The 26175-nt window shown below is 47.2% G+C and overlaps 2 protein-coding genes and 9 non-coding genes across 11 annotated transcripts; 6 read left to right on the top strand and 5 right to left on the bottom strand.

Annotated features, from left to right (window-relative positions):
- Positions 1-8174: 8174 nt before the first annotated feature.
- LOC128732151 (uncharacterized) lies at positions 8175-15306 on the top strand. The gene is made up of 6 exons (XM_053825319.1): positions 8175-8284; positions 8841-9376; positions 9685-12860; positions 13729-14088; positions 14172-14831; positions 14912-15306. The coding sequence occupies exons 1-6, from the start codon at positions 8175-8177 to the stop codon at positions 15134-15136; spliced, it is 5067 nt and encodes a 1688-aa protein (XP_053681294.1). The 3' UTR covers positions 15137-15306.
- A 72-nt stretch (positions 15307-15378) lies between these two features.
- LOC128720404 (N-glycosylase/DNA lyase) lies at positions 15379-16687 on the bottom strand. The gene is made up of 3 exons (XM_053814073.1): positions 16602-16687; positions 16052-16519; positions 15379-15971 (listed from the first exon to the last, which is right to left on the bottom strand). Exons 1-3 carry the CDS (start codon positions 16685-16687, stop codon positions 15401-15403), a joined length of 1125 nt encoding a protein of 374 aa, XP_053670048.1. The 3' UTR covers positions 15379-15400.
- A 424-nt stretch (positions 16688-17111) lies between these two features.
- Trnal-uag (transfer RNA leucine (anticodon UAG)) lies at positions 17112-17191 on the top strand. The gene has a single exon. It is a non-coding gene; the product is annotated as a tRNA-Leu (tRNA).
- Positions 17192-17390: 199 nt separating this feature from the next.
- Positions 17391-17462, bottom strand: Trnaa-ugc (transfer RNA alanine (anticodon UGC)). The gene has a single exon. It is a non-coding gene; the product is annotated as a tRNA-Ala (tRNA).
- Positions 17463-17866: 404 nt separating this feature from the next.
- Trnaa-ugc (transfer RNA alanine (anticodon UGC)) lies at positions 17867-17938 on the top strand. Its single transcript has one exon. It is a non-coding gene; the product is annotated as a tRNA-Ala (tRNA).
- Positions 17939-18438: 500 nt separating this feature from the next.
- Trnae-uuc (transfer RNA glutamic acid (anticodon UUC)) lies at positions 18439-18510 on the top strand. The gene has a single exon. It is a non-coding gene; the product is annotated as a tRNA-Glu (tRNA).
- A 474-nt stretch (positions 18511-18984) lies between these two features.
- Trnar-acg (transfer RNA arginine (anticodon ACG)) lies at positions 18985-19057 on the top strand. The gene has a single exon. It is a non-coding gene; the product is annotated as a tRNA-Arg (tRNA).
- A 4142-nt stretch (positions 19058-23199) lies between these two features.
- Trnat-agu (transfer RNA threonine (anticodon AGU)) lies at positions 23200-23273 on the bottom strand. The gene has a single exon. It is a non-coding gene; the product is annotated as a tRNA-Thr (tRNA).
- A 504-nt stretch (positions 23274-23777) lies between these two features.
- Positions 23778-23851, top strand: Trnat-agu (transfer RNA threonine (anticodon AGU)). Its single transcript has one exon. It is a non-coding gene; the product is annotated as a tRNA-Thr (tRNA).
- Positions 23852-24446: 595 nt separating this feature from the next.
- On the bottom strand, positions 24447-24520 carry Trnat-agu (transfer RNA threonine (anticodon AGU)). The gene has a single exon. It is a non-coding gene; the product is annotated as a tRNA-Thr (tRNA).
- Positions 24521-25288: 768 nt separating this feature from the next.
- On the bottom strand, positions 25289-25370 carry Trnas-uga (transfer RNA serine (anticodon UGA)). Its single transcript has one exon. It is a non-coding gene; the product is annotated as a tRNA-Ser (tRNA).
- Between the last annotated feature and the right edge of the window lie 805 nt (positions 25371-26175).

Below are 26175 nucleotides of genomic sequence, written 5' to 3' on the forward strand. Positions count from 1 at the left end.
AGTTTTGATCCAGCTCAACCGGTTCAGCAATCGGAGCGTTGTTTTATGTTGGCGAAATGCTTTAGGAAATTGGAAAACGGTTCGAAAGAATGTTGGTTTCGTTTGTTGCCTTTTCCATTTCGTTTCGAGGCGGTGGTGCGGCGCGGCAAACGACGTAGTGAAAAGAAATTTGGGACACAGCAGACAGAACCAAAACTAGAAACGCAACCCATTTCGGGCAGCACCGGCGATATCAGGAAGCCGATCAATGTGTTTCCCGGTAGTTTAGGTAAAGTTTAGTTTAGCAAACTAGCCAATCCTGCGCGTGTGAGCGGTACGATGGAAAACCATTTTTGGGAATTGAATTGAGCGAGCGATGAAGGGGGAAAACACAATTGTGACCCGAAACTAACAGCCTACACAAAGATTCAAGATACAGAGAGAGAGAGAGAGAGAGAGAGAGAGAGAGAAATAGAATGAAAATGAAAGAGAGCGATATTACAGAACACAGTTTATAGAAGCTACTCAATTTTGTAAGCCCAACAACAATGCAATGACACTGGAGCAACCATTTAAAGGACATCCAGGCGCATTAATGTAGGCGTGTTTCATTAGATCATACAACCAATGCGATGCTTTTAGTACTGTAGCGTTTATTTAAGCTATTTTTTACGTACGCGAAACCAATCAAAATCTATAGTATTTTACGGTAATCCAGACAATTATTGTTTGCATCCTTAATATGGTTTTCAACAGAGCAAGCGTCCATTGTTCTTCCTTTTAAGAGCAAGTCGTAAACCACAAGCTTGGCTGCTAAGCCTAGTTACAGTTCCCGCTGAAGGAAAGGTCAAGGACGAAAGTGATATTATTTTTTTTGTTTTTGATTTATTTCTGTCTATCTTGTTTAACCAAACTGTCAATATACGATCGATATATATATATATATATATATATATATATATATATATATATATATATATATATATATATATATATATATATATATATAAATTTGTTAGCCATTTGGTCCGCTATTATCGGTTTGCTACTCATCCGTATTGTTTACGATAGCATCACTTTCTAGAGCAACCCGCCTTGTATTGGTGGAACATATATAAAGCGGGAACATGGGCAAGGGTTTAACGTTTTGTATTTTAGGTTTATATATAACTATAATTATCCAACTTTTTCAGTCTTACATATACGGTATAGTTTTAAGCAGAAAGAAAGTAGGGCAACGATCACAAGGAGAAATCATTTTCTGTCCTTATTTCTCCTAACGCTCTCTCGCTGATACAGAATGGTTAAGAAATGAATGGATTAAAAAAACAAACAGAAACTCGGAGGAAAGTCTTTGGCGAAAAGAGCAGATAGGGATAGAAGGGACGAGCCGTCAATAGCAAGTTAGATGGGGAAATTGGGGAAAATCGAGCAGAATTTGCGTGCTAGCTCTACGTGTGATAAGTGATAGTGATTTCATCGAACGGTCGAAACAAAATCACTGCAAGAGTGCAGAGCGAAAGAGAATCAAGGATGGGAAAGCACGCGTGCCCATCTTTCTCTCTCTCCTTCTCTTTACCAGGCCACGGGTTTAGGATTTCTAGCAGCATAGGAACATGATAGGACACCGGAAGGAAAAGGAAAAAAATAAAGAACTCAACTTTTGAAATAATGTGACTACGGTGTATCGATTGCTAATCGGTTCGATATGGCTAGAAAATGGTCCTGGTGGGCCAAACCATCCGAAATTACACTGCGACGACCGGCTTTTCATTTCAGTGCTTTAACGACATTACGACATTACATAAACTCTTTAAAGAAGTCCAGTAAGCACAACTGCTTTGTTACGCAAACATCTTCAACGACCTGACGGAAGACGGTGCACAATTATCTTTAATTCAAACAATTCCAACGTGAAACACAAATTGTTAACCATACGAGGGAATCAACCGACGGGCTGAACCAACGACCTCGGTCATCACTTCGGTCTCGCGATGCCGTCAAATATGTAAAGCTATCCATCCAGCCTGCCAAGCAGCCGACGAACGAAAGCAACGAAAGAACCCACGGTTAGCAGGTCACGTTGCAACAGACGTGAATGGCGATCCCGTTCCCCAGCCCCCTAACCCGTTTCAACCACGTTCGACGTTCCGCTCCACTTTGACTGTAGAACTGCCATCGGTTTACCGCCCCTATCACAAACACCTTCCGAGGTATCGGCTCCATGGGCCATGGGCCACAGCACATGGAGAAGACATAACAAAATTAATACCGGCAATACGTAACCATCAAGCCGACCACCCGACCGGCGTGTGCAACAACACGATACCATTCGTTTCTTCTTCTTCTTCTTTTTACACTTCCTCCTGGGCACCTCAAATTCAATCGTGCGTTTTCCGGACACAACAATCCTCCCGCTCTAAACAGACAGTTCATAACAGCGTAGAGTAGCAACCATTTCCGCCGGGTGTTCATTCGATTTACCCCTGCGTTTATGCAACATCACAACACGGGTTCATTCGCTCTGGCAGGGTTGGCGAATCATGGTTGTGATTTCTTTAACAAACGTTCAGAAACCCAAAGGTCGCGTGGAAAAGGCTACATTCTGCTAGAAACAATTCGTAATGAACCCTGAAAACTCACACACACACATAATCGGGTTCACTTCGCCAATTTCATCAAAAGTTCATCCTCAACGGTGCTACGATTTAGAGCGCATGATTAGTTACAGCAAGTGTGTCCTCCATAGTTGGCGGGCTTACGGGCGGAAAGCGGGAAAACTTGCGTCGTTGTAAGTGCAGTACTGTGCCGGTCGTGCCAAACGGTCTGAAACGTGATGATCAGTACGTTGTCGATGTTCGCCCGAGACGGAACGGAAATTGGTTTACTCGGCTCGGGAAACTTGTTCGCATACAAGAAATATCTCCAAATCTAACTTATGCTAATTCTTCTGAGTAGGTGTGTAAACTTGGCCGTTTCTGAACCTATATTGAAATCTAGGATGGTGTATTACAATAAGTCATTGTAAAATTACAGAGTGCAAAGTGAAAGTTCAGTGCTGCGGCTATCACAACTGTGAATCTAACTACTAGTGTGCAATTGCAAGATTGACAAGGGCGTTTTCCAACACAGAGTTTTAAAAAGCATCGAAAATACCAATTACACAAATTTTTCAAGTGGCAGTTAATCGATTCAAAGGAAAACGTTGGCGTTGAGTGTAATTGTTCACGTCTTTGCAGCTTTTGTCTCCCAATGCATCATTCTCTATGCACCAATAACATTGTTTCATTTGGTGGATGCTTCTGTGACCTTAGTCCTTTTCATCAACGCTTTGAGGAGTGAGGCTTTAAAAACATGTGTGCTATGTGTTATCGTAAGGCTCTTCCATAATGGTGTAAAAAGGTTTCGTGTTAACAAAGTGTATGGAGTATGCGTTTAGAAAAGCTGTGCCGTACAAACAAATCCTCGCATGCCCGATCGATCAGTGCTGGTTTCGACAAATGTGAAAAATTACCAAACACATAATCTGTGCTTTTTGGTCCTTTGACACATTTCATCACGCACCAATGATGAGTTGGGAGATCTTCTACACCGCTGCAAGTACTCATGAGCTTAGCATTGACGACAGATTCCTTCGAGAAACATCTTCTGCTAGCATCGCCGAACGTATTACGATCGTTGCCCATTTTCGTAAGCTTTTCCCCATCTCTTAGCGGATAAGCTGCAGAGACTGTCTTTCGTCCACCTTCTTCAACGTTGCAAGTCGCGCGCGATGGTTGAAATTCAAATGAGAGCAACCATGTTCGCCATCCACAAATGCATAGCATTAAGGGGATCAACAATCGACACTTTTTTTAGGGTTTACCGAGATCATAACGATCTGAAGTGAAACCAATGGTAGAGAGCAAATCGATTCAACACAAATCTGCTAACGGTACCAGGAAATTAAAAATACTAAAGTGAACAAAACCAAATAAAGAATTGGCCCTGATCAAGGTATTCAAAAAGGAGGTTATTGTGATGATGATTATTCATTAAAAATCGCCGACTTCTAATGGTATTTCATCGACTACTTCGGCTGTAGAAGTTTGTGCAAGGAAATTGAAATAAATTGAAAAGATTTTCAATGGCGAAATATGTCCAAAAAACGAAACTATTTTTTACTGATGGTTTAGTAATGCAATGACCATGATTTAGTAATACTGATGGCTTTGCAATGACCATGATGAGCTTATCACAAACAAATGGTGATTTGATGTTCGTCATATAGGCTACACATAGTTAAAGACAAAGCCATCCAATATTACCGCAACAAGAATTCCTAACGTAACAGATTACGATAACACGGCAAGTTATACGAACTGGATAGATTAATGGAAAAAATAAGAAAAAGAGAAAAAAACATTAAGTAAATAAATAAACAAATAACAGAGAGTGGTCATAATAAGGGATGGAAAGAGGAGCGAGAATCAATTGCATCGAGCATTGCGCGACGAAAGTTTAACAGAGGAGTGTTGAAATCAAAGTGAACATAATTATCATTAAAGCTACGAAGACAGCACAGAAAAGTGTCAAGAGAACCATAGCGAGTACGACGAGATGGAATCGCTAAGAGGTAACGAGGACACAAGGAATGACAGGAAATGTAGAAGGGAACACGTGACAGGAGATCCTCGAGTGACACAAAATTTCTTATTATTTCTAAACCGAGATTTTAACGAATACATATCAGACAACAAAGATACTTTTGAATAGCATAACTTATCACTTTTACAATGTAATATTGAAAATACTGTTGGAGTTGACAATATGCGCGCTGCTATGCCAAGGACTTCAGGAGGTTCAATTCTCGATTGAACCTTCCACCGTACGTGAAAATTTACAGGTATTATTTAATCGTACTTACTTGCATATCAGCTAGTACGCCGTTATACCTGTAAAAAGAAGAGATATGCGCATCAATAAGGCTGCTACTATAATGCTACTATATGAGAACTGAGCGACTACGGTGAAAATAGCTCGTCGGCTTCATGTTCGTTCTACACCATGTAATGGAACCAGCATAAATCTCTGGTACTGACTCTACCTGAATGTGCGCGTCTTAAAATAGAAATCTATTTTGCGCTTTCCTGAGGAGCAACTTTCCCAGCATCCGTAGCAGCGAGGAAGAGAACAAAAGTTTACCACAAAAGCACACAGGACGAAGCCTTCCATGGAGCCTCGATGGTCTGTTGTCCTGCTGGAACGCGTATGTAACGTGAAACCCCCCGCAACCAAACGGATATTTCCGTAACAAAACAACCCACCGGCATACAATTAGTTTCATTGCCTTCGTTGTGAGGTCTATTATTTTTTTATCTAAAAGCCAGCTCATCCTCACCCTCAAACACTCTCTCGAGCATGCGGTACGAGCGTGCGGGTGGTATGATTGGAACCAGTGACCAAGGCATGCTCCACTCTATCAATTGCAGACACAACGACCGGGAGTGATTAGCAGTGGGCCTTGCATGATGAACCTAAGCGACACAGGGCTGTTGGCACGTTTTCCAACCAACGTCGCGTTACCTAACGGTGTGCGGGAGGGTTCACATTACGGGAAAATGAGAAGCCACGAAAAACACGCCACACGGACGAACGAGAGCGACAGTGAGTGCGAAAGGGAAAGAGTCGGCACTAAAGTAATCGTAAGAACGCAATTATGGGCAGACGAGAGCCAGGTGGAGAGAAGAAAAAAAAACAATTTACCCAAAGGACTGCGGAGAAAACATTGCCTGATATTATGACTGATTTTCTGTCGAAATAACACTGAACCAGTGGGATGGAAAATGGCTGCCAAGGCAACTCCATACAAAATGGAGGCTCCTGGTCCGTTTCTTTGTTACGATAGATTCGGCCCAGAGCATAATAAACCACTCGATTCTATTTTAATCTTAGAAGTCCATGTCAGGTATGGGGTAATTGATTGGCAGTTATGCTTGCTTCTTATTCTAAAGGCATAAACATAGTCAGTGAAAATGTAAGAGATGGATGCAACTGTATTTCTCGAACACAAATGCACCGACGGAATCGAAGCCAACCAATATTGATGCACCCAGTGCTCGTTAGTCCAGTTACCAGTGTAGTAGATGTTTTCATTGCATTACGATCGGATCTCGATTGAAGCCGGCATCTTACTGATGATAGTGGTGCATAATGCACTGGAACCGCAATATGCGCACGTTATTTGTATAATTTGCCCTCACGGTTGGGGGTGGTGGTGCAGGTGCAGGTCCCGGCAGGCTTATACGGAGATTACAACAAGAAAAAAAGCCGCCATTATAGTGCCCTGCCGGGTGTATGTGTGTGCATATCGGTGTGGTGAGCGTGCTGTACATTTGTCGTTACGACACTCGTGCGTGGTGCAACATGTGACTTTACCCCCTCGGGGAGGTGAGGATGGGGGGGGGTTTGTTCTGGGGGTGGTTACCGCCCACCCTCCACTCATTTTCCACCATCCCTTTCCGTGCAACCAAAGCGCGCTGTAATCGATCGAGGGTGCACTCTACCCCATATACTGCCGCCAAAGCCTACTAAGAAGCCCTTAACTGCGCCGCGGTATGCGTAACGTCTATCCCACGGGGTTGGGTTTTTGTTAAACCTTATATTTTGTTGTCTACCATCGCTAACACCTCTCTCTCTCTCTCTCTTTCGTGTGTGGTTGTGTGCATGTTTGAGGGTTGATCGTGTTTTGCAACCGTGGCAGAGAGGCCACAGGAAGGGTGGCCGGAAGACGCGCACCCGAGGCGCATCAGCTTCTCTCTTCCCTTCACAATTTCCTTTTACAAGTGAGCGGAATCGAGGCCACGGGGGAGGAGGAGTGCGAGGCGTAGCACGAACTAGGATGGGACAGTTTGGAGGAACTTTTTCCCAGTTCGTCTCTCGCTTCACCCGAAGGTGGCAGTGTTCCGTGCGCAGTAGTTATCAGTTGTTCACCGAAACGATCGGTTGTTCTGGTGTGATTCCCTTGTGGGATAAAGCTCGAAGCGAAAAAGGATTTGTACACAACCAACAGCAATGCCAACCAAATGTAACGACCGCCATTGCAAGCCGTGTGAGACGTTAGTGTATGTGGTTGTGTTTAATAGTTTTTTTTTTTTCAAACAAACTTCCGGTTCAGCTGCTTTAGCACACAGCAATTGTGATCGATGTTTGCGGTGTGAGCATGGTTTGCTATAATCTATGACCTAGGCCAAGAACAGTAAAATGAAGTGGCGCCTTCGTTCTATCACGTAACCACCGACATGGCGATGAAGGGTGTGCAATCGCAGTAACCCTCGAACCAGACGCTGCACATGCCGCGACATGTGAGAACGCAATGACGCTTCAACTCCCTCGCGCGCACACACACACGCACACAGCCAGCTGCGACCAACGATCAAGAGTGGTTTGTGCAATGCAAATAGATTGCACTTCACCGAGAGCTGGGCTGGAGCTGTTACTTAGTGCAAGCAGACACTAGTCACTGTGTGACGGTTGCGTGTTAACAACGGCTTGAATGTGGTTGTTGAAAGTTTATAAAACATCCTCCTTGCATCCGTTACGTGTGATTGTGTTGTTCGAGTTGATACAACTATTTTGTTCGTATTACATTTGTAGCATTATTTGCTTCTAATTTCTATACGCGATGCATCATGCAGTCTCCCTCTGCTTTTGATTGGTCTTGCTAGCAGCAGTTGCACCGCCGGATGAGATGCAATCTAAATGCACGGGGGTATGCATCGAGTAGATACATCGCATTTCACGTGTTTGCGGCGTGCGTCCCGGAGACAATCGGAATTCCGTTCAGCTATTACGCTGTGGGGTACTATTAACTGGGGAGCTTTATGTATGCATGTTTGGCCATTTAACGGATCTGTTATTTGTATAACAAAATTGTCTTTCGATCAATTGACTTCCCTCATTAGTAATCCCTTTTTCCCCTTCAAACAGCTCATGTGAAGAAATGCGGAACCTTTGCCAAGAACGTTCCATCGAGCAGTCCAACACAAGCCACCAGCAGCGATAGTGTGCATGAAAAGTTAATGCCACGCCTTGTGGAAAGTGTAAAACCAAATCAGCGCCACGCTGTATAAATCCCGAAAAGGGAAGCAAACGTGAAGCACAGTGCAGTGCGAACATTAAGTGATTCAAAGTGATTCAAGAAACGGTACAACAAAATGTCCGCCACCGGGATTGAGAACCTCGAGGGTGCTGAATCGACGCACAACACCAAGGTGTCCGATTCCGCCTACTCCAACAGTTGCAGCAACAGCCAGTCGCAGAGAAGGTACGTAATTTGTTCAGCTCCAACCATTAAATTCAAAATGACCGTTGGTGATCGTAATTGGAATATCCGAGCTTAGTCATAACTATCCACTGAGCGCGTATACAACTGGATACTGGATAAACTAAGCGGATATTTCGATTTCACTTTCTCCTCATCCAGAACGAACGTGTCTAAAGTTTGAGGGACACGTTTTCGTGCCTGCATTACGCTGGATCTGTGCCAGCTTTCCCTGACACGTGTCGCAGTCATAGCACTTCTCTTTGTCGAGAGGAAACCGGTCCGAAAAAAATTGCTTTTAAATCTAAAACGCCAGTAGTACGCGTTGCGCTGCTAGTAAGGTGGTGTGCTAAATTCTTTCGCTGCACGTTCCCAAGCATTGAGAGTTCGTCGGCCGGCTCCTTATTCTTCCTGGTGGAAAAGTGTCCCTTGCGAAAGTTGTCGCTTCAGTTTAGCCTATTTTTACCGCTCCCAGCGTCGCCATGGCAACGGGCACGCCGCCTCCTGTGCCATTGAAACAGAGGCAAGTAATGCTTATGCTTTTCCTTTCCCTTTACAGTGGAAGTTCGAAGTCACGCCACAGCGGCAGCAACTCGTCCGGCAGCAGCGGTTATGGCGGAAAAGCGTCAACCCAAGCCAGCAGTATCGCGCCCCATCCACAACCGGCCATCAAGCGCGCCAAGGAAAAGGACCGCAAGAAGAAAAAACAAAAGACGTCCACGGAATGTATCGTGCCTGTGTCGAACAGTTCGACCATCGGTGGGACTGTCGCATCCGGAACCGGCACCGGAGTGTCCACGGGCGCGAACGCAAGTGGTCTCACCGCAAATGCCGGCCAGCAGACGACTCTTGCGGGAGGAGATCTAGGTGCGGGAGAGTCGGGTTCGGGAACCGCGACTGGAACCAGTACAACCATCGGGTCTGGGGACAATGGAACTGGAGGTGTCGGTGCGACTACGGCTAGTCATGGAGGTGAACCACTTAGCCATCATGGGGTGAACACCGGTCAGGACGGAGCACACGGAGCCGATCTAGTAGGTGCTGGATCATCCACAGACGCCTCCGTTACGGTGCAGCTCATGAACGAAGATATCGGTAGGTCACGATAACGTGCAGTGGTAACATAAAAATCTAGTGTTAATTGCTTACAAAGAACCTCTATCCGAAATGTATGCTTTTCCGATGATTTCCTGGGTTCTGAACTTCCTAATCAGATCCAACCTGGCTGCGACTGGAGTAGCTCAGTCCGACTTGATTATGACTGTAAATGACAGAATCCGTGGCATCAACTGAAGATCATAGCTGTTGTATGGTAATCCGGTGTCTTGTTGCCAATTAACACACACCCTAACAGTTCCCCGGGAGAGTTTCTCAATGCTTTAACGTTCTCTTCTTTTTCACAGCCGATGAAGATCACAAGCATATGGCGCAGGAACGCCTTCACCGGTCAGATGGCACAACGAACGACGATAGACAGAAGAAACTGATCGCCCGAAGCCTGCTTCCCGGACCGGCCCCACTTCCAGCTGGAGTGGCCTCAATCGTCAACTCCATCGCGACAGGAAGTGGCCACAAATCGGGCGAACTGGGAATGTCGGATGCTGGTGCACACACCGGTCTCGCGTCCACCGGAGGATCGCTCCTGGGAGTGGTTCTTAACGAGCAGCAAGGATCCAAACAAGGCTCAGCGAAGACACCACAGCATCATCATACCTCGCAGCAACATCACCAACAACAGCAGCAACACCAGAAGCAACTGCATTCGGCAGTGCTGGTACAAGAGACGGTTCTGCAAGATCAACAACACCATCAGCATGGTACACACGCACAGCAGCAGCAACATCAACAGCACCAGGAACAACGCGGTGGTTGTCAGCAACAACAGCCCCAACAGCAGCAACAGCAGTCGAACACTCCACGGACGAACAAACCGGACGTCGAGGATGGGTTTTGTTGCGTCATTTCCATGCACGATGGCGTTGTCCTTTTTACAACACCCAGCATCACCCACAGCTTGGGCTTCCCGAAGGACATGTGGTTAGGGCGATCCTTTATCGACTTCGTGCACCCGAAGGATCGTGCGACGTTTGCGAGCCAGATCACCTCGAAGGTGGTCGTACCACTTGGCGAGTCGAAAAGTGGTCAAAAGGACCAAAAGAACTCGCTGTACGTGATGCTGCGGAAGTACCGCGGGCTTAAGACGGCAGGTTTCGGCGTCACCAAAACGACGGTGAACTACGAACCGTACCGGTTGGTGCTGACATTCCGCGAAGCACCGGCAGAGAACGCAGAGATCATGAGCGGTCGCAGCATCCTGCTGATCATCTCCGCAACCCCGGTCAAGAGCGTGTACAAGGAACCGAACGAGTCGCTGTGCGAGCGCGAGCTGAAGTTCAACACGCGCCACACGACGTCGGGTGTGTTGAGTTACGTGGACGGAAACTCGGTCGAATCGATCGGCTACCTTCCGCAGGACATCCTTGGCCGATCGATCATGGAGCTGTACCATCCGGATGACATGCCGATCTTGCGCAAGGCGTACGAGACGGTGATGGTGAAAGGCCAAACGGCGGGTGCGTCGTTTGTCAGCCAACCGTACCGGTTCCTCGTGAATAACGGGTGCTATATCGTGCTCAGCACTGAGTGGACGAGTTTCGTTAACCCATGGTCACGCGAGCTGGAATTTGTGATCGGAAATCATCGCATCCTGCAGGGCCCGTCCACGGCGGACGTGTTCGTGTCACCGTTTTACTGCCAAACGCAGAACCAATTTACCGACGATGCGCTCAAGGAGGCGAAGATCATCGAGGAGCAGATCCTGCGGTTGTTGAAGGAACCGGTCGCGAAGCCCTCCGACATGGTGAAGCAGGAGGTGTCAAAACGCTGCAAAGCACTCGCCTCGTTCATGGAGGAGCTGATGGACGAGGTGACACAACCGGAGCTTAAACTGAACCTGCTGAACGAGTCGGATTTTACGTTCTCCGAGCGCGATTCGGTGATGCTAGGCGAGATCTCGCCCCACCACGAGTACTTCGATAGTAAGAGTTCGTCGGAGACACCACCCAGTTACAATCAGCTGAACTACAACGAGAACCTGCAGCGGTTCTTCGACAGCCGGCCGGCGATGAACATCGAGGAGCAGATGAAGATGGACTCGTCCGGTGGCACCAACACGGAGACGATCGGTGACGAAGCGACGCACGTGATCAGTCCGAACCAGCGCGAGTTCAGCGCCAGTGGTGGCGGTGGCAGCGGTGGTTCGGCGGGAAATTTTAGTTCCGAGAGCAACGCGCAGATGGACAGCACCACCAACACGACCAGCAACACGGGCGGGACGGGTGGGACGGGCACGTCCGGATCGGGTGGTGGTGGTGGCTTCCAACCACCGACTCTCACGGAGGAGCTACTGTGCAAGCACAACGAGGACATGCAAAAGGTGATGTTGAAGAAGCACCGGGAGGCGCGAATGGTGGCGCGAGGAACCGACAAGAACAAGAAGGGTCCACCGGACAAAGGTGTGTACGGAGGGGGTGCGGTCGGGCATGGTGTGAAGCGCGGTTCGTCCCACTCCTGGGAAGGTGACGCACACAAGACCATCAAGCACCAGCACAACCCAGATCCGGCCAACGCTGGTGGAGGTCCTAGTGCTCAGCAGCAGAAGATGGGTCCGGTGGCGCCGCATGCGTTGCAACAGCAACTCCTGATTCAGCAGCAACACCAGCAGCAACAACAGCAGCAACAACAACAGCAACAGCAGCAACAACAACAGCACCATCTCCAGCAGCAGTTCCAACAGTCCCAGCATCCGCAGACAAGCATGCATCAGCACTACAAAACGCAGCTTGCTCAACAACAGCAACAGCAACAGCAGCAGCAACCGCAACAACAGCAGCAACATCACCTTGCAATTCCAGCTCACGGATCGATGATGCATCAACAGTCAGTGCAGCACTCGACCGGAGGCTTGTTGCAACCCTTCCAGCAGCAACAGCAGCAGCATCAACAACAGCAACAACCCGATCAGCAGACGTCACTGCACTCGCACCACCATCAGTACCAAAGCCAGTATCCCAGTAACGGTGTAGGAGGGCACTCTTACTCGCTGGAAAACTCCGCCCTGCTAAACCAGCGAACGTCCTTCAACACGACCTTCACGACACCCTCGGTTCTAGCCCCGCAGATGACGTACGGAACGCACGGTGGAAGCATGGCAGCTCGTACCGGTGACCTCTGGCCACCGTTTAGCGTAAGCGTCACGACAATGCAAGCCACAGCCGGGGCCGGATCAGGTGCCACCAGTTTCGTGCCCTCGCATAGCATCTTCCCCACGCTCTACTACATTCCGGCGGCGGCAGCAGCGGCAGCGGCCGCCACTACAGCCCCCCAACCGGCCCCAGTGGCCGCTTTGGAGGCGTTACCCCGGCTAAATCCGATCACCGTACCGTACATGGCGGCTGGGGTCATGTATCCTCATCCACAGCTCTACCAGCAGTCACTTCTATACCCACCCATGATGTACCACGCGATGCCTTACCAGCCTCTGCCTCCACCGTGCGGTCTCGAGAGTGACACTCGAAATGTAAGTGTGCTGGGAAAGTGATTCACGTCACACGTTCACGCTCACAAACACACACACCCAACACCCGAACACAACCCCATCACTTCCCATCACTACCGTCAACAAACTACCAACAACCAGCAACCGGGCACCGGGGGCGAACACAGACACACACATCAGGCGGAGGGAACTCGACGAAGGATGCTCCACGAGGGCAACCCTTCCTGTGCAGGAAAGCGCTGATCTGAGGTAAAAACAATCCTGATGAGGAGCGCCATTCGCTTCGCTGGAGTTGCTGCACTTTTAGGAGCTGCCGGAAAGCCGGAAATTGGGGAGGGGGAGGGGGAGGAGGGTGCCGTGAACTACTATTCTCTCTGTTCCTATATCTGGTTGTTCACGACCCTTCACGTGTGGGTAGTCAATGTCTGGTATCAGCGTTCTGCGCTCACTGTGCAATTCGATCGATGATCTAATGTCATGCTCTCAAAGCCACATTTTTATATCTTCCAGGTCCCATTTGCTCATTCCGCTTGGGTGTAAAACTTTCACCGTTTCCAGTACTGTGTGCCCAAATACTCAACTCTGCGTTATTGGTTTTCTTCCCCGCGTTCGCTCTCGATCGCACCACTCCCTCCTATGTTCGGAAGCATAACGCTCTGGCGTGTTTCCTGAAGGTCATGCTCAAGGTCAAATTTAATTCGCATCGTAGTAAGCGTGTTCATCCAGATTCACTGAAATTTTGGCGGGATCTCGTTCCGCTATATGATGGGCTGTGTCAGTACGTGCGATTCGATCGTGAACCCATCCGACCATACGCAACTCCAAACCGCGCAGTTCTTATCTGTCTGTCTGTTTCCTCCTTTCTTCCACACGATTCCCCCCTCTAAAGCATCAACAGCAGCGCCACCAGCAACGGCAGCAACAATCGCAACAGCGGCAGCAACCTCAAACGGGACAGCAACCTGGCGGTCCGGGACAATCGCAAACCAGTGGCGGTCCACTCGGACCCGGACAACAACCGGGTGGTGTACAAGCTTCAGCTCAATCGTCCGACGTGCCATGCGCCAGCACTAACACCGGCCCGAATGGTGGCAAGCATCCGGCCCACATTACGGTTCCACCGTCGGCTGGCAGCGGATCGCAATCGCAGACTCCCTTCCAGCGACCGTCCTCACAGGCTACCTCCGTCAAAGCAGAACCGGGTTCGGCACTAGGCAGCATTGCATCGGCCTCGATCGTCGTTAACAGGGTAAGCACGCGAACGCCGGAATAGATGTGGTCCATCTTCCAACCAGCCAACTAACTGCTCTATCTTGTCTTGCGCACGGTTAGGCATTCTCGGAATCGTCCAAGAAGGATCTCACCGATTCGCCGCTCATCTCGAACGTTGACTGCACCGATTGTGCCCTCGACGAGGTGATGGACAAGCACGGCAGTACGGGACGAGTGGGTGGCGGAAGTCGGGGTGTTGGCGGTGGTGTACGAGGATCCGGTTCCGGTCAGCTAGAGAAGCTTCCGGGCGGTGGACCTGGCATTGGTGCCACTGGTAGCCCCGGTGGTGGAGTCGGATTGTGCGAAGTTAGCGATGACATGGACGAGTCGAGCTTTTCCAGCTTCTACTCGAGCTTCCTTAAGACGGATAACTCCTCCGAAGGACACAACGGTGCGGAGAAGAAGGAATCGAGCGAGATGTGCTGGGAAAGTGGCTCAAACAACGCGCCATCGAACAACCGCATGCGCCGGGACGGTAGCGGTGTTGATTCCGCTGGTTTGGTTCCACGTGACGGGAAAGACGACGGTGGCACAGGAGAGACCGGCTCGATGGTGCGTCCTGGTAGCGATGGAGGATGTCGTGCCAAACGGCGACCGAACCCGCCATGGTTGGACAACGTGTGCCAAACGAAGGATCTCATCTATCGGTATCAGATCAACGAGCGCTCGCTGAAGGAGCTGCTTGATTCGGACAATTTAGCCCTGAAGAAGATCAATCAAGTAAGCGGACACGGGTGCACGAGTACCAGTGCACGAGTTCCAAACGATCGCACAACTAACAAACAACTTTTTTTCCACAGCCAATACTGGTGAACGATCAGCTGGGACAGCTGTACCTCGATCTCGAGCTGGAAGGTCTGTCGGCGAAGCTGTCCCTCAGCGAGGCAACGTCGGGCAGCAGTAGTGACGACTGCGATACGAAGGATAAAGCCAAAGTGAACAAGCGCAACATGAAGTACAGCAAACTCGTGATGATCTACGAGGAAAATGCACCCTTTCCACCGCCGAACGAGTCCGAGCCCTAGAAGCAGACGGCCATTCAGAAGGCCATTGAGCTCAGTATTCTAGCTCACGGTCATACACACAAAACACTTTCATTACGGGACGCAGCAGCAGTACGGGTGGGAAATGCTAGCGGCGTGTTGTTACGCTCGCAGAGAAAGGCCCTTTTTTATAGATTTGTTTAAGCGAAATTATTCGATCCTTAAGCTAGGTTAAGTTTACATGGAAGATTTTTAATAATATTAAGTATTGGATAACAACGTTTGATGTGTCATTTCATGTCCACACTAGTCGATGTTTTTGCGTTTTTTCTTGGGTTTCGATTTTTCCTGCTTGTCCTCGTTTCGTTCCCGGAACTGGCGAAGATCGGAGCAGAATAGCACGGTCTGCGCCCAGCCGGCGTAAGAGCCGTAGATTTCGCGAAACTTGTCCGCCACTAACGCGTACTTCCGGTCGGTTAAGTTCCGCGGTTTTTCCAACGGCGGCAGATAGTGCTTTGCCAGCTGAATCACGTGCGTATCGACGGGAATGGCCTGCAGGTGACCGAGCGACATCAAACAAATGCAATCGGCCACCTTAGCACCGATGCCGGGCAGGGCCAGCAGTTCCGCATGGGCCGCTTTGTAGTCGAGCTGGCACAGTCGCTGAAACCATTCGAGATCGCCCAGCTGAAGGATTTTCTCCGCTGATCGCTGGATGTACTTCGAGCGGTAACCAAATCCGAGCTTACGCAGTTGTTCTTCCACGGGCTCTTTGGCGAGTGCAGCCACCGAAGGGAAGCTGTGGTAGCAGGTACCTTCGTAGTCGCATATTTTATCGCCATAGTTTCTGCACAACTTTTCCACCATTTCGGAAATGCTTTCGTGAAAAAGACAATCTGTTGCTTAGTACAACGACCATTCCATTCCGGTGGAGAAAGTTCAGTTGGTTCCACTTACCGGGAAATTTGGTTGTTTTGCGAGCAAATGAAACTGAACAGATTCTCGACTGGATCTTGATCCAGCTGTCGCACGGCGTAGAACTTGGAAGCGCTGTCTGCGAAATGTTTGTGACATTTGATCCACTGCCGGTAGTGCTCCTCGAGGTCTACTTCAAGACGGAAGTAGATTCGCAACAGCTGCTCGTAATACGACGCGGGATACAGTAAATCCCCTTCTGTTGTATACTCCATCGGTTCTGCTATCTTCAGGCGCACTTGTGCGAGGTTTTTTGTCATGTTGATAGTTTCAACAGGTACGGATGATTTTGTAACGTCCTTATTGTTGGCGTTTGGGTACGGTTGCTCGGCCACTATTTGGTACTGCAGTTCCCGCTCCGTCTGACGCAGTATCCAAACAATGTTTGCAAACACACCGATAAATTCGGGATCATTTTGTCCCGGTTCGATTGGTTTATGATTTTTCCAGCTAAAACAGTAACCACACGTTGGTGTTTGTTTTACATACAAAAGCTTGTTGACGATTCATACCAAGCCACAGTAACACTTACCGAAAGCTTTGGCCTCCCAGAAGGGTGGCTTTGAGCTGCAGCTGATTAAAATCACACAACAAAGATCGCCATTTTCCGACAGACATTCCGATCTTCGGACGGTTGAGGCTCCGCGTTTGATCGAGACTTTGAATGCTGCTTTAAAACATCGAAAACAACAATACCGCCAAAACAATCACGCACTGGTACCACATTGACAATCCACTTGACATGACAAACGTCAACATATGAAACGTCTTTAAAATCATAACTTTAACATTCAGCAAACCGCTGAATGAAAATAATAAATATTCGTATATTTCATTTTGTTACCTCTAACGAATTATCTTTCTGTTCAAGAGGTTGTATGCTATCTTTGATTATATCAACAACTACTTTTTGAATTATTATTTTGCCAATTAACATAACGCTATCATAGGGTCTAACGTCTTACACAATGCATTCGTATCATTTTGGACGGCTAATTCCAATCTACGTTTAAATATCCACGAGCTGACACAATTCGGGAACGGCAGCGTGGCCGAGTGGTCTAAGGCGCTGGTTTTAGGCACCAGTCAGAAATGGCGTGGGTTCGAATCCCACCGCTGTCAAACTGTTATTTTGATAAAGCAGCACATCAAGGTTCATTTAACAATTACCTACCCCTCCCACAACAATACTTTCTTTTTTCTATATATTTCCTTACAATTCATAGATTTTTTAAAGACGTTATTTCCTGCCTCTTTAGGAAGAGGTTTTTCTTAATAAAAGAGCAAAAAATGTTGCATTCAGCAGGCAAAAACAAATTCCTGGAGATACCGGGGATCGAACCCGGGGCCTTTCACATGCAAAGCGAACGCTCTACCACTGAGCTATATCCCCTTATATCTACTTCCCCTTTCGTATCACACCCGCGTGCCCTACACGCTCTTATCATTTTGAGTGCTAACCCGTTTGCTGGTTTGGAACAGTAGCCCTGTAATAATCATAAGTTGCTCATACCGTGAAATCGTTTCTTTAACCATGCTCAAATCGACACATCAGTGGTAGTTAGAATCGTAATCTTTACCAGCATATTATATGAATCAGGCAACGTATTGAAAGACAACTGACGTAATGTGTTTAGAGTAATAATATTGAAAGATTGAAGATATCCTGACAATTGCGTTGCACTCTATTTACATCACGGATTTGCCTGAAGCTAAAGATATTTTCGTACATGCGAGTAAAGATATCACAAAACTGGCTTAGCTCTAAATAAGCAATAAACACTAGCATTATCGTCAGGGGATGTAGCTCAGTGGTAGAGCGTTCGCTTTGCATGTGAAAGGCCCCGGGTTCGATCCCCGGCATCTCCAAAATCTCTTTTTTGTTTTCATTATACAATAATTTGTCGAATGAACCACATTTTTATACTACCTCAATGCAGTATCATCACCAAAATTAAGAATTAACAAAGAAACAAATAATAAAATATAGATATGTGTTTTTGATAATACATCGCCAAGCTAATACTCACTAAAGAAGAATGTTTTCGATATCATGCCGTCATGACTGTGTTTGACCTTTCTAAATACTAAATACAATGTGATCATGAGTTTCATGGATACCAGGCTACAATTGAATATATTGGACAGATTTCCTAAACAGTTAGGAATATAGAACCAAGCATATTTTTTAGAAGCTCATAAAATCTAGCTCGATTTCATCACTCGATTTTCATACGGATATTCCGTCCCCGATTCCACAAATTTAGGCACAATTGATCCCACAAATCGACCTTGAAGATAATAATTTAGTGTGAATTATTTAACAATCCTGTGTTCAAAATGATTGTGCAGATCCGAGACATATACCCTCCCATATGGTCTAGTGGCTAGGATATCTGGCTTTCACCCAGAAGGCCCGGGTTCGATTCCCGGTATGGGAACATGCTTTTTGTTTGTTTGTGCGTGGAATGATAGTATATTATTTTACCACTCGAGCGCATTTACATGGCTTTTCGCTGTTTGATACGTCGCTTATATCAATTACATCACACCAACCTTCGCCTTCGTCTCAACATTATTCATATACTACCGGTGTGTGCACTATTCATTTACATTTTTTTACACTATTAACCTAACTGTCGTTTCATTATACCATTTCATGGCAAGAAACTAAAAACTAAAATTGATCATCTAGCAATTCTATACCTATATACATCCTTAACGTATTTTCTTTGACAGAATGATAGTTATTAATCATTTCATTAGTCAATTCCATCTAGAACGGGTAACAAAGTTCACAGTCGTACAAGTTGCATTGAACGAAGAATGACTTTTTTAATTCTCGTCAAAGAACAATTAGCTTTGAAGTAGATGCTAGTTAATTTATACGTAATGAATTACCCACACGTCAACTGGGTCCTGTGGCGCAATGGATAACGCGTCTGACTACGGATCAGAAGATTCCAGGTTCGACTCCTGGCAGGATCGGGTAAAATAATTCTTTTGCTCTCCCATTAGATTTTTTTAGTGCTATCATAGTGAATGGAGCATGCACCTGTACGAATCCGTATTTTTTTCCCGATTTATAACTCCCTTATCTAACACTCTTTCCATGAACAATTTATTACATCGATCGAACAAACTAAATAAAATCTGGCGGTTAGATCCATTCTTAATTTATAATACGCACGCGGCTACTTACCGGTATATGTAGCACCTGCACCACCTAGGTTCTTTTAGCAAACACACATCCACGCACACACAATCACACACTCGATCAAATTCACGATCACAAAACCGGCACCGGATCACAATGCTTCAATGAACTAACTTTCCAAAGCGATCAATAAACCACCATAATCATGAATGAATAAGTTACAAAACGAGCTCATTTAATATGGTTTTTAACACTTTCAACCGGCTGGACACGATGGACAATGGAAAGGACGCGCACTTTGCTATCGCCATTTTAGAACGCGACCTTGCAAAAGAGAGATAGCTTGTCGATCGGTCATCATCACCAAACAAGGCCGGTCAAAAAGTGACAATTGATTAATAATGTCAAACAAATCTGCAATGGCTGTCAATTATGCCGGCAAGCGCTATTGTTGATATTGGCGCAAACAAAAAAATGCGTCATTCCATCACTTCCATTACTGACTGCTTTCGAACGTACAGTCAGTCATGCAGTGCAAATGGCATATAACATCATTTTCCATAAAACAGGTAAGTTGGCGAAGAAATACAGCAAGAATGGAATGCATCAAACACCATCAAACGATCGCTGCAATCAACGCGAACGCGTGGGATGTTACGGTTTTTCAACCGTTCGTTCAATATTCAGTGATTCAACGGAACGACTTGCAGCAAAATCTTGGCGGGGTCATCCTTCTTGCTTGGCGAGGGAACTCGAAACACCATCTGCTTCGGGGAGGCACGACGACATAATTGAAAAGTGTAAGTAATCGTAATTAAACCCCTCAAAACAACCCCATTAGCAAGCTGTCATCGATCGGTCAGTTTTTCGGGGCTCCGGTTCCACCGCGACAAGAGCGCATCATTTGCATGCAACGAGCCCATCTCTGACGCGGACACTTTGCACCGGGCCGAAAATGACCACCGTAAGAACGACAATTTTCCGTCCTGCGCGCGTGCTTTGTACATTTTGGTCTCTCCCTTCAGTGGAAGTGAACAAGCGACGACAGAGGGAATGGCCACCGTCCGGGGACGAAAACAGCCTCCAATCACACCTGTTGTACGGTGCGCGCACGCTAATTGCACCGAGATGTGTGTCCCGGGGTTCCGCAGGCCAGATGGCGGTCGGTGAGCCTTGGATCGTAAAGTCTCTTTCGGTCCCGTAAGGACCAGAGGTTCCAGAGCAAACCGGTCGCATCTCCAACCGCCGGCAGGTGGACGGACGTACATCACGAAAAAGCGAATGATGCCCTCGAGGCACACAACCCGAACTTGACGATGACGACGGTGATGGTGGTTCTCATATGACGGGATCGATTACATATTAAATGCGACCCGTACGACGCATCATCCGGCCACCGGGAACGTGACTCGCAACAGCATGTGTGCAGGGAAATGAGGCCAACCAAAAACCAGCGTCCGCGTCGATTCTGTGGCCAAAGCGATTCGTGTAAGGATACGGACATGGACGCCCACTCCGTCCCGGAAGCAGGATTTATGACTTTAACCAGGCACACACACACGGTAGCTCATCATCTCTGCCGGGTAGGTAACCTTCGTTGCAAACGGGGTGTAAAGTGGCATCCGTGTTCTTTTGGTTGTCCTCCGCCCCAAGAGGGAAACGGGTTGCAGAGAGATGTCACACGGATCTGTTCCGGTCCCCTATTTGGGTTGTGTAACAGACGGCTCATCTCCATCTCAATTGTAGTTCCTTTTTTCGCCTCCAAGGGAAGTCGCCTCCAATCTCTCAACCTGATTAGTAACTCACGCCCTGTTGACGAGCTAGAATGTGGGTGGTTCGGTCACCTCCTCCCTCAAGAAAGTCCCATTTTAGTGCGAGCGTTGATAACGGAACCCGTTGATTAGGTTTGCTGTGCAATGATGACGAGTTTTTGTGCTCGCCGTACATCTGGAAGAAGGTCACCGAGGGTGGAGGCCAATGTACCGCCGACACTAACAAACGGGAACGATGCAATTCAACAGCCCGACGAGCCGGGGGATAATTCCGTCACCGAAAAAAGGGCCACCGTAGGCAATTTACACTTGGTCAACGGCGGCGCTTAAAAGGCACCGAATGATTCCCGACGGACAACAGGAGGCTGGTGTTGGTGTCCTTAACGATGTGGCGGAACAAAGGCTGTTTTACGCCCCCACCAAAGAGGGCGCACCGGGGCTTTTGGGGGCGTTTTATGTGTTGCAGCACCATCCATCGAAAGGAGTGGACTAAACAAAAAAAAGGAAGAGAAATAAGAGCTGACATGAGCACACTCGGGCGGTGTACCGCTGGAATTGCTGAATCCGTGAAGTGTTTGTGATGGAATTGCGTTATAGGAATCGTCCTGAACGCTCCGATGACTCCATGGAAAGGAAGGATAACCGTGATAAATCTAGCATCATCGCGTAAAAACGGCCATTGATTAGGGGTGCAGCAATGTATCGGCAATAAAACGACGGTAAGCTTTCTAATCTAAAGCCCACCCCATTTCGGCTACGAGCAGGAGTATGCAGAGTACGAACATGCCGTGAAAAGTGCACACTTCTGATGATGATGGATGAGCGGAGTTCCACACAACAGGTGCCGCTGCGGGAAAGCGGAGAAATATATCCTCGTCCTCCTCTCACGAGGCATTTGTTTTTGTCCTTCATCTCCCCAGGGTTCTGTTGTGGCCCAAAATCCCGGGAACCACTCCCATCCCTTCCGAATTACCTGGTGCAGGTGCAGTCACCGCGTTCTCGCCTTCGATTTCGATGAAATGGTTCTGCTCTGTGGTGTGTGTCGTTTGCGTTCATCTTCGCACACACGCACCACGGGATCCTGTAGTAATCTCTCCCCCCAACGACTGGGAGCGACAGTCGGTTTTCCATTTCTCGGATTCAGAGACGTCGTCGTCATCTTGGAGGCACGGAGTCGTCTCGTTTCGAGGGCGATTCGATCGCGTCTGGTTTGTTCACCTCTTCGCGAAAACCGAATCATCCCTCTAACGCGCGCTGCTATCTCGGGGTGGGGGGGAGGGCGGGTTGAAGCCCGGCGTGAGGAACCTGTTTCCGTTGGACGATCTCGTTTCAAAGCGAGAACGCTTTTGCTGCTTCTCTGCTTCCTCTGCCTTGGCGGTGCTTTTGGGAAAAAGTTCTTTCGGGCGGGCTCGTCGTCCTCGCGTGGATCCATCGCCGCGACGTTGCATGACCTTCTCAACCGGCGGACACACAGAGAGAAAGAGAGAGAAGAAGAAGAAGAAAAAACATGAAACAACCTCCCGGTGTCCTTTCGAGCTGCACAGGATGCTTTCTCAACCACGCTGGAAGAAAAGGAAATCAGGTGTAGAAGCAGAAGCAGAAGCAGAAGAAGCCCGGTTCTCGCCCGTTTTGTATTCGTTTGTTGCCCGACATATTCTGGCGAACTGCGGCAGCAGCGGCGGCGGCGGTGGGAAAGCATACCTTTCTTCTCGTCGGTTTATGCTTCGTGGCCGCCGTCGCACTGCAGCAGCACCAGCAGCAGCTGGACGTTTTTTCTAGGTTATGGGTGTTACTGTCCTACGATAAGCGCGCTTTGAGTGTGCTTGCCGTTTTCGAGCGGAGGTACGATTAAAAACAACCGACCTCCGTCACATCGGGAGAGAGGTCGCAGACGGTTAACGGATGCATTCTGTGTCACGAAGGTGTTTAACCCGGTTGACGGCGATAAGTTGGATCAATACTATTGAATTAATTTCGGAACAAAGAGCTGCCGATATGACTGGTGGGTGGCTGGCAATGATAAATTTTTTAAGCGACAATGTTTAATGTCTATGCACTTGAGGAACATAGATGTAGGAACCATGTCGGCGAGGTAGGGGCAGAAAATGTTCAAGAATCGCGGACTATGCAATCGATGAATTCTAAAAACCGGAAAAAAGATTTTTCCTTCTCCACAACTTAATTCCGTGCGTAAGAAAGTTAGGCTCCGGCGAGATTCGAACTCACGATCTCCTGTTTACTAGACAGGCGCTTTAACCAACTAAGCCACGGCGCCAGATGTTTCCATGGGGTGAATGAAGCAAATTTGTTCCAACGATTGTGTACATTGTGTTGTATTTACTCCACACTATGCGATGGGAAGGTCATCATTGTTCAGTGCAATTGCTGATACTTCAGGTGGCGTAATTATCAGTTTCTTTGTCCCACACGGTGACTAGTGTTTAACTGTAAGCAATCATTTCATCGAACGCTAGGCGTTGTTATTTGCAATAGCAAATTATCATGCATTGTCTTGGGTTGGATAGACAAGTAGATTGCCGCTGTGTAAAAATTATGAGTGGCAAAAGGATAAGCATTTCAATTTTACTGCAGCATGGCGTCATTATGACGAAACGTAATATAGATTGAATGGAAGATCAATTGTAATAACACGAAATTGTATTCATCAATCACAAAACGATAGTACCATTCATTGGTCCTTTGCAGCAAGACATAAAGAATAAGCATATGTTAGGCTACTCTAACTCTTATGCTAACATATCAACAAGCAAGCGCATCTGGCGCCGTGGCTTAGTTGGTTAAAGCGCCTGTCTAGTAAACAGGAGATCGTGAGTTCGAATCTCGCCGGAGCCTAGCATGAGTTTCCCTTGCTATAAAATAAGAGAGGAAATCGTGTTGTAAAACATTTTTTATTTCTTATTACTATTGTGCTTGCGTTGTTCACTGTTCCAGCTGAGTAATTCGCTTTCTTATCATCCGAGTTGATTAAGCTTTGTTTAAAATCAAAACCATACATATATATTGTTATTGTTATTTATTTAAGAAGGGCCTGGTCGTATTTAGATTTGAATAATTATTAGTGAGCTGAAAGGCATTTCCTCCCAACAGACGCAGAGAGCCTTATCCCGGGCTGACTCGGTTTATTTTTTGTAATGAAATACACATGTATATACATTGATGTTTTGAAGCTACCTTCCACTGATATGAGGTAAATTTTTCAATCGAAACAATTTTACTTGTTAGACAGGAATACAAATGTGCAACGTAGTATGTTTCAACGTTGAATATAAATCGTTTGCATGTCATTCAGTCGTTATTAACAAAAACACTACTCTAGAAGATAAGATATGTATGGGGCGGGCGCCAGCTTTTCTTCAATTTGGTGCTGAGCCACTGATAAAAAATTTTCACACAGTAACTGTTCCGCATTATTAGCAAGGTCTGTGTTAGGCTCCGGCGAGATTCGAACTCACGATCTCCTGTTTACTAGACAGGCGCTTTAACCAACTAAGCCACGGCGCCAGATGTGTGTGTGAGCCACTGCATGCTTACAGAAACACGTTGCGTTATGCTCATAGTGCTTTCATAAAATCATAACCCCTAGCACAGACGCATACCAGTCAGCCAAACAAGCTCGTTGTGTTAGTTCAGCTCGCTTGGTATGCAAGCAACATAGCACGATGGGCTCGTATGAATATTTGTTGCCCATTTCGACTATATTATGATCAAAGCTGAGCTGCCAATTCGGAAATGCCGTTCAATAAAGCAAATAAGCTTCGTTCGGCCCTAATCAAGCATATTGCCTGCTACGTGCAGGGAATTTTAGCAGATTACGCGCCGTACTGATCGATCGTAGTATCGTTGAAAACTGGCAACGAGCGAGGAGTAAAACGTTTCTTGTTTTGCAGTCATTTGCATGCCAAAAATCGATGCGCAGTTGTGCGGCACGTATCGGACGTAAATTGAACGATACTTTGATGAGGGGCTAACGGTGCCTAACTTTATGTTTGTACGATGTAATGATGCGCTATCGCGTATCCTGTCCGCATGATGTGTAATATACATGCGCAAAGTTGTATAGTTTTAATACCATTGGTTCATTCATTATTGTTAAACCTGTTCAATCAAAACATTTCAAAATTGTCACTTCACTTTATTCCAAATAATACACACCACCGAAAGACAATTTGTTCATGACGACGTAAGTGCGTAACAACCGTCATATCATCTCCTCTAAGAGGGATAATTGGTCGGTCGTGCGCGTGCATAAAAAAGAGCTTCACTCATATTCGCTGTAGACAGGATTCGAACCTGTGCGGGTAGAACCCAATGGATTTCAAGTCCATCTCCTTAACCGCTCGGACACCACAGCAGTTGTCTGTTCCGTCATTCCAGACGCTACTGTTTCTGTCAGTGCTCATCACCATCGTTTTTCGTACGTCAACATGAAACGCTCGAGGGAAAAAGAAACAGACCGCGCACAAACAGCACGTGGATACCATAAGCGTGTAGCGTAAAATTAATTTCAAACGCGCCCGAACTGTACTCTTCTTCGCTCGCTCTCTTCCTCTCACGCATGCACACACAATTCCCACGTTGCTTCTCTCCGGGCACTTGGCAGGCATTGAAGGGAGGGAAATAAAATGCGCGTGGAAAAAGGTCGCCAGTAACGCGCCACGGACAAATAGATGACACAAGGCAAACGTGAAACCGGTCACAAACGAGGGTCATGGAGAAGAGAGAAAGAGAGAGCGAGCGAGCGAGCGAGTGAGCGAAAGAACGATTTCGAGGGAAAAATGTTAATTTTCCTTCCAGTAGGTAGAGAACGCGAGAGGAAACGCGCGAAAGGGAAGCGCGCGTTTATCGTTTTTCATTCCGGGTGCTTAATTGATTGAGTGCGCTCGATTCGGTCGAGAAGGCGCGAGAAGTGATAAAGGAGCTCACACACGTATGATGAACATGGAGCAACGATCATTTGTTTGTGGTGTTGTTAGATAACGCGTGGCGCGTTGATTTTTTTTCCACCAGCAATCTTCGCCTTATCTCGCTCGACCGATATCCTCCCGGCAGCCGTTGCGGTTGAGCCGTTTCGTAGGCCTCTTGTGGGAAAATAATAGACGAATCGCAGCACTCAAATATGCTTCCCTGCGAGCAGGCGATTGAAACAAGAAATGGAA

The sequence above is a fragment of the Anopheles nili genome, chromosome 2, assembly GCF_943737925.1.
Source record: "Anopheles nili chromosome 2, idAnoNiliSN_F5_01, whole genome shotgun sequence".
NCBI classification, from domain to species: domain Eukaryota; kingdom Metazoa; phylum Arthropoda; class Insecta; order Diptera; family Culicidae; genus Anopheles; species Anopheles nili.